An 8,448-nucleotide genomic window follows, 5' to 3' on the forward strand; every position below is an offset into this window, starting at 1 on the left:
GCTGAGCCAAGATACCGGTTCGATTACCTTCCCTACCTCGTGGTATAGACTTGAGTTACAAAGTGACTATTGACGGTGCTAAGAACTTATGCCTGTCTTTGATATATTGCCCTTTCTTGTATGGTGATTTTATGAACTGTAATAGGTGAGATGTAAGCCGGTTACAGTTGATAAAGTTTGGATTACTACTTGAATTATATGATTCACATGATAGTTTAGTTTGGTCAGTTAGGGGTCATTTGTTAGAATACATGATAAGTAAATGGTTTATCAAATTGTTTACATGTTGCATTACATGTTACATTAATTTTGACGATTCGTGGCTGGGAGAACTCGAAGTTACTCCCCACTGAATTGTGGCTTTCGTGTTTGTATAAAATGCGATTGTGAGTTGTTGATGCTTAGTTGGGGTCACAGACGGCTAGTGAGCAAGGAACCTTGGACCTAGTTTTGGCTATTTTATTAGTAAACCTTTTACACTTTTGGTTTGTATATAATTTGAAGGGACATATGTCTCCCTTTCTATTTTTGGGTTGTATCTTTATATTTCCGCGTCTTAAGCTATGTATGTAAATTAGTTTATCAGTTGTTGCAGGGCTTTTGACACTCTTCTTGAGTTGGAATTGGTTGTGAATGGTTTAGTTAGAAAATTTTTTTGAAATTGCAGGTTTTTGGACTAGTTGAACCATTTACAAACATATCCTACCAGTTATTCTGTAGAAATTACGCATTTAAGTAATTAGATAACGCTAAATATCAAGGGTGTCACAAAAAGGATAAATAAAATGATTTGAACAGAGGGAGTATCTATTATTACTCCCTATATTTTATAGCGTCATATTTATTTGAAGGTCGTGGACCCAAACTTTTGATGGTATAAGAAAAATAATACTTCGTTGCACTAAATATTTTTACATCGTCACGACACAAAAAAAAAGAGCGATAAAAGTGCAATTACAAGTATGATAAGGTTGGTGGGTTTTTCATAGTCAATGAAATAAGGAAAACTCTATGTTTTTTTTAGCAGCTGTAAATAAAGATGTCCTAGCTAAGCATAGCCTTACAAGCAAGACTATGCGCTAAATTATTCAACGACCTAGGAATAAAACTAAAAGACACGCAATGGAACATAGCGCTAAGGGAGATGATGTCCGCAAGGATATCCTTAGTGAGGCGGTGAGCTCGCTCGATCCCTGCAAAAAACACAATTAAAGGGAGGCAGTCTGAAGAGACTTCCAAATGCCACAAGCCTTTATCTCTTGCCAGTAAATCACATCCTGGAGTCCTAAAGCTTCCGCTTGCATTGTAGATTCAGCTTTGATTGCCTTACTAATTTCAAAGAATTTGACTCCAGATTCTGTGAAAGCAACCCATCCTACCCCAACTTTTTTTTTTTTTTTTTTTTTTTTTTTTTTTTTTTTTGGCAACTGGCAAGAAAGATTCCTATATCGTCCTAGCTTCTTCCGCAAGCTTGTGTGCCCTGCAATTCAGATCCCTAAGTACAAAACTTACACATAAGCAATGAAAGTACGATGATAGCTCCATAATTTCCTCCACGAATCTTCCAATATAGTGATGCACACTCCCTAAACCCGCAAGTTGATTCACCAGTTGAAGGTAGTCCGAAGATATTTCCAGGTGTAGAATTCCTTTCATCCGAGCCCACTCCAGAGCCATTTTAAACCCCTTCGTTTCGGCTTGTAAGGGGTTTTCCGCCCTCCCTTTGGCCTTGCCTTCATACTCAATAATCCCTTCCTCATTTTGGAGACACCACCCAAAAGAAGCCAACCTCGAGATGTCCCAACCAGCATCAACCATAATCCACTTCATATGACACCCATTCCCACTATTAACCAGATAGACGGGCTGACCCTCCTTAATCGCCTTAAACTCTACGCATCTTCCCTCATTTCCTTCAACATCCCAACTGGCATTTAACTTATCTTTTTCCTTTTTACTACAGGCACTTTTTGCTAAACTTACCATGGATTTCCAGCATCTGTAGAATATAGAAGGCGGAAGCCTCTCGCCCCGAAACAGAATATTGTTACGCATATTCCATATAGCAGAAAGCATCGCCACAAATCGTAGAACGCTCAGACCATCTCTATCACTACGTTCCAAATATTTTATCCAATTTATCACCCAATCCCCCAACTTAAGAGACCTGATGGTATCCGATCGAATACCAAGGGGTGATCCGGCCCACAGACGCGCACTAACCTCCCAATCTCTAAACAGGTGCTCCAACGATTCCATCTGTGGTACCTCTCCTGTACATAAGACACATTGATGATCCCATGTTAAACCACGCCTCTCGAATTCTTCGCCAACAGGCAAAGAATTAGAAATGATCTTCCATAAAAAGATTTTCCAAGTGCTCGGACCTGGTAACCTCCATAGTTTTGTTTTACAAAAGAGCCTCCCTTGTTCGCTGATTCTAACTTTATCCCTTTCTGTTCCAAATTGGTCAAAAAAACTTTCAAATTCAATTCCATAACCACTCTTGACCGAATAGACCCCCGACCCAGTATGCGGCCAGAACACTTTGTCCTCGGATTGTGTTTCGCTAAGCGGGATGGCCAGGATCTTATTTACACTATCCTCCGTGAAAAGCATCTTAACCAAGCCTTCATTCCAACCTCCCTCATTTAGGCATAGATCTTTAATACGTAAGTCCTTTAGGAAGCCAAATTCCGGACTTAGAAGGCACTCTTTTGGTTCAGGTTTGGTTCCATCCATCCAGTTCTCCTCCCAGACGTTTAAATTTGAGTTGAAACCCGGTTTCCACCCAAAGTTTCCCAGGATCAGCCGGAGCCCATATTTGATACTTTTAACCCCTCATGACTCATTTGACCCACTTTTCCGTTCGACAACTCGTGAACCAGGTGTCCTTCCAAGGACCTTGTTTTTAAACACTTTCCCAAAAAGAGAATCATCATCTGAAAGTAATCTCCATGCGTGCTTTGCTAGAAGTGCCTTGTTCATGCATTTGATATTGCGAATGCCTAAACCACCCTTACTTTTAGGCAGACTGGTGACATTTCTACTACACCAGTGAAGCGCCCTATCTGATCTACATCCTGCCCACCAAAAATGTGCCAACATATAATTAATCTTGTTGGACACACTTACCGGTATTTTAAATACCGATAGAAAGTAATTTGTGAGGTTTGATAAGACAGAAGAGATCAGAGTCAAACGTCCAGCTGGTGACAGAAAGACACCATTCCAAGAAGAGATACGTCTTGCCACATTTTCAATAAGGCCCTTGAAGATATCCCTTTTGGAAGCTTGAAAATCCGTTGGCATACCTAAATACTTCCCAAAACCCTTATTATGCTTTACCTTGAAAATCTTGAGGCATGATCTAACTTTTCTGAGTTTTGTGTAAGGGCTAAATATAATGCCCGATTTTTCTTCATTTATAAGTTGTCCCGATGCTTCACAATATTCATCAATGATACTTTTTAGGTTCCTTAATGATCTACCCTTATCCTGGAGAAAAAATACCGAATCATCAGCAAAGAAAAGATGCGCCAGAGGTGATACTTGCTTACCTAGTATTATCCCTTTCATTTGACCAACACCTTGGGCATATTCCACATTACTTGCTAAGACCTCCATACATATGATAAATAAGTACGGTGACAAAGGGTCCCCCTGTCTTAGCCCACATTTCGGCTGAAATTGTTTGAGTGGTGCTCCATTCAGCAACACCTCATAAGTGACTGTAGTAACACAATTCATGATTAGCTCAACCACCTTAGTCGGAAAGTTAAACTTGTAGAGAACTGCTTCAAGGAAATCCCAACGAACTCTGTCATAAGCCTTACTCATATCCGCCTTAAAAGCTACAAGACCATATCTTCATTTCCTATGTGAGTTGATCTTATAAATAGCCTCGTGAGCCAGAAGGATATTATCACTAATATGCCTTCCCGGGATAAAAGCATTCTGATTGTCCCCTACTAGTTCTCCCATGACCTTAACCACACGGTTAGCAATGCACTTAGTAACAATCCTCATTAACACATTACATAGAATAATTGGTCTATAGTCTTTAACCCCCTCCGGACTGTCAACTTTTGGCACAAGAGCAATGAAAGTCCTATTTGACTCCCTTAGAATTTTCCCAGAGTTGAGCATAGACAAAACAGCCTTAGTAAAATCTTTCTTAACGATATGCCAACATTTTTGATAGAAAACGGCTGGAATACCATCCGGACCTGGTGACTTTAAAGAGCCCATCTGAAACACAGCTATTCTTACTTCTTTTGCCGTGAAAGGCTTTCCCATATTATCCGCTTTATCACTCGAAATGGACCTATTGATCTTGGCTAAGAGGGTATCAAACAGGTTGAACCGCCTTTCCAGTAGCGCCGTTGATTGTTGTGGCGGGGTATATATCTTTTCAAAATAAAGTTGAAAGGAGTTACATACCTGTTGATATTCGTAGGTCCATGTGCCAGTCTCATCCTTAATCCCCAAAATAAAGTTCCTACCAGCTCTCCCTTTAACCCAATTAAAGAAGTACTTCGTACAAGTATCACCATCGACACTCCAATTGAGCTTCGCTCTTTGCTTCCAATAAATGGCTTTTTCTGTAGCAAAGTTTTGCACCTCTTCGTTAACCTTTGTGTATTCCTCCTCCGACCCCCCATTTAGGATCACCTCCATTCCTTTTTCAAGTCTCTTATCAAAATCTTCCCATTTTCCGATCCTTTCCTGCCTTTTATCAAGAGACCATTTTTTAACTCCCTGCCTTACCCTTGCAAGTTTCCTTTGAACCCGGAAAGCCGGTGACCCAATAAAATGTGTACTCCAAGCTTCTCTGATAATGTTCATACATTCTTCATGATTTAGTGCCCAGGCATCCAGTTTATATGGTTTTCTCGTTGTGTTTTTTGTGAGGTTTAAATCTACTTCAATAGGGGCATGATCTGAAATTTGTATCGGATAATGCTTAATACCCGTATTAGGAAAAAGGGTGAACCAATCTTTTGAACCCATGGCTTTGTCCAGTCGCTCATACACCCTTCCTTCACCCTTTCGGTTATTACACCAAGTAAACCTTGGTCCTTTGAAAGGAATGTCTAAGAGATCATTTCTAACTCTCCATTTATTAAACCCATAAGCTCCTTTAATCTGGGCTTTACTCTGACTTAGTTTATCACTAGATAGTTCCACTTGGTTGAAGTCACCTATAATAAGGTAAGGGTACTCCAAACCCTCTAACACATTCTCCAATTTATAGAACACTCTACTCCTATCCTTCACCAAAGGAGCTCCATAAAACAACACAAGATACCACAAAAGCCCATTGTATTTTTCAACAAGTAGAACGATGAAGTTGTTACAAGACAAAATGAGGCTCATCCGAGCCTCCTTCCTCCATCCTACCCAAATACCCCCGGCTGCCCCACAAGCATCCTCACCGGCAGACATAACAAAACCAAACATCCTAAACAACGGGCTTATACTACTCGCCCTACACTTAGTTTCTACTAAAAAAATAAAATCATAATACTTATTACTAATTAACGCTCTTAGCTTTGGAATTGTAGGGGCGAGCGTGTTATTTAGACCCCTACAATTCCATACAAAACCACTCATGGTAGGGGAGGAGGTTGTGATGGCCCAACCTCCGCAAAGCCTTTGTTGTTATTACCTTTCAAGTCATCTCCATTCACCGAAGATGAGTCACTAGACTCAATCATCTCAATATCAGCAACATTCAGATGAAAACCATGCATTTTGAGTTTCGCCTTTTCCTCCACAGCCTTGATTCCAACACCCCAACAGCCACGTTTTGTCAAGCTTTTGATGTATTCCCTTGCATTTTCCAGAGAGCTTAAGCCTTCATTTGGAACCAGCACCTCTGAAATGTCAGTACAACACTTACGCTTCTTTGCACTTCTAATAACATCCTGATAGTTATCCCCAAGATCATCTCTGCGATAGACATCAGCAAGCCCCATACACCCGTCTGATAAGCTTGGAGGATCAATATTAGCAAATAGATTTGCCATATTTCCCACCTGAGGCACATGGAAGAACTTTCCCTCCCCATTCTTAACAGCTGCATCAGATGAACCTCCCTTTAACTCTTCCTCTATCCCTTTATTTGCTGTGTCACGAAAAACTGCTTCCAGAGGCCTAAGAGCTGAAGTCCCTGCCTGTAATTACTTTTCTTTTCGAGCAATACCCACAGAAACTAAGGAAACCACAGCTTGGTTTTCAATTTGTTGTTCCGCACTAACAGCCATTTCCCCAAAAGCCCCCGTGGCCAAGCTCAAATCAGTGTTGACCTCCAGTTCAGCAACTTGATCAGCACCCAGATGAAGAGAACCAGAGGATTCATCAGAGCTAACCAAGTCTATAACCTGAGTATCCCTGAAGACTGAAGAATCTTGTGAACCAGTATCCCAGTTTATCATGCTGACTGGTGAGGAGGGTGAAAACCTTTCAGCTTCAGATTCAGAATCACTGATCACTATAACCTCGTCCTCCTTAGGTTCCATTTGTTGCTCCCCCTGATTTCCCATTCTAACCTGCATAGCCCCTTGAGCACCGATAAGCACTACTTGGCCACCTATAGGAGGATCAAAAGTTTGATTGAGACCCCTGTACTCATCATCCATCCTTGACCAATCCATATCCCCTTCAACTCGGTTTAGGATCTCCTCCTGAATTCTTTGATCATGGTCTAATACTCCACTCAGGGTATTTTGACCTGCATAAATCAAATAAGGGTCGTTTTCCTGAAATTGGAAGAGCAGATCCATCTGTTGAGCATCCTGGTTGGCATTGTCTTCAAAATTTTCTTCAGCACTTTGAAAGTCTTCTTCTTGGCTATTAGTTGGGTCAAGCCATCCACCTCTACCATCTACTCCCCCAATTCCTCCCTGTTGTTGGCCCCTTTCCTGTTGACCCTCACCCATCCTCACTCCCTCCTGAGAATGAGCACCCTCCATATCCTCTCCCTGCATACCACTTCCATTTTGATGTTCCTGAACCCTATTCCCATTTGGCACCCCTTCCTGTGCATCACCCATCTCTAAATCCACATTTCTTGCAGCTCCATACCCTCCATTATTTCCCCCCCCTTTGTTCCACGGGTCCACTGCCCACCTGAAAAATCACAGGCCCAGCAAAAGGCTGGACATTAACAGCAAAACTCATGCCTGGATGAACCCTACCCCCCGGTGTGATTCCCAAATAAAAATCAACCACACGCTCTGGTGACTCTCTTTGTTCTCTGTTAAAAACTCTTCTGCCATTCCTTAACCTCACCCTAGAACTCAAATACTTAGTAGTAGGTGGTGTGGCCCTCAAATCCATGTTGAACATGGTATGGTTGCTCTCAGCTTGAAAAACCACGAACCCTTTACTCACTGTTTTGTCTAGCATGCCTTCAATACTACTCACAATCATACCCATACTTTCCCTGCATTGAGATACTTTGTGCCCAATTTTCCCAGATCTTATACAATACTTGAAAACCTCCTCATATCTAAACTGGACCCATAAAAGATGACCCGAATCCAAAGCCAGGAAAAAACCCGGCACGAGGGGTTCGTTGAGTTTAATGCAAACCCTAATTCTAAGGTAATCATAATCAGGAATTACCTCAAAAGGTTCCACATAATATTGCTGACTAATGAGCTTCCCAGCTATGTGTGCTACATCCATAGTTAAGTGTTCAAATGGGAGCCCACACACTATCACCCATACTCCTGCATATGGAAAGCGCACAGTTCTAGGCACTGTATCAGGGAACCATCTTGCCATAACCATGACTGCACCATCCATAGACATGGTGCTTCTTTCCAAAAGTTCCTCCCTATCCTCATCATCTTCACAGTGGAAAACATATATTTCGCCCATACGAAACGCTCTAACCCTCCCTTTCGTACTCCATTTTTTCCGGATGATGTCATTAACGTTCTCCGCCTCAAAAAGTCTATAATCAACCAGAAAACCCAGAATACAATTCCCCCAGAACTCCCTTGACCTCCCCAATTGAGCTGGGTCAACATGCATGACCCCCCCCCCCGGTCTTGGATACCTCCAGAGATTTGCATGCATGTGATCATTTGGATGAAACTCAGTATTTGGATATGGTTGATGAAAAGCTTGTTGATTATTTCGAGGTTGATTCCCCACATTTCCCCTATTTTCACCACCATAACCAAAACGGCCGAACTGATTTTCAAACTCCATTTTCTTTTTGGTAGGAAAATATTTGTGATCTGTTGAAAAAAGTTTTTGGCTTTTCTGATGTTTGGATGTGGATAAAACCCCCATAATTCCAGTATATATAGCTGATCCCAGGATCCTCTTCTGCTACCACAGAAGATCAAAGGACGTGAATTAACCCAATGTCGGAACAGTAACACACATTGGTTATTAATTCTTGAGCCACCCAAAACAACTGCTGCCCAA

General features: G+C 41.5%; 1 protein-coding gene across 1 annotated transcript; it reads right to left on the reverse strand.

Moving 5' to 3' along the window:
* Positions 1 to 1,443: 1,443 nt before the first annotated feature.
* Positions 1,444 to 2,742, reverse strand: LOC141589843 (uncharacterized). Its single transcript, XM_074410465.1, has one exon. It carries the CDS (start codon positions 2,740 to 2,742, stop codon positions 1,444 to 1,446), a length of 1,299 nt encoding a protein of 432 aa, XP_074266566.1.
* Between the last annotated feature and the right edge of the window lie 5,706 nt (positions 2,743 to 8,448).

Source organism: Silene latifolia, chromosome 7, assembly GCF_048544455.1.
Source record: "Silene latifolia isolate original U9 population chromosome 7, ASM4854445v1, whole genome shotgun sequence".
Taxonomy (NCBI): Eukaryota; Viridiplantae; Streptophyta; class Magnoliopsida; order Caryophyllales; family Caryophyllaceae; genus Silene; species Silene latifolia.

Excerpts from the sequence above, each read along its gene's own strand:
- LOC141589843 (XM_074410465.1), bottom strand. The coding sequence starts at position 2,742 with ATGGATGGAACCAAACCTGAACCAAAAGAGTGCCTTCTAAGTCCGGAA.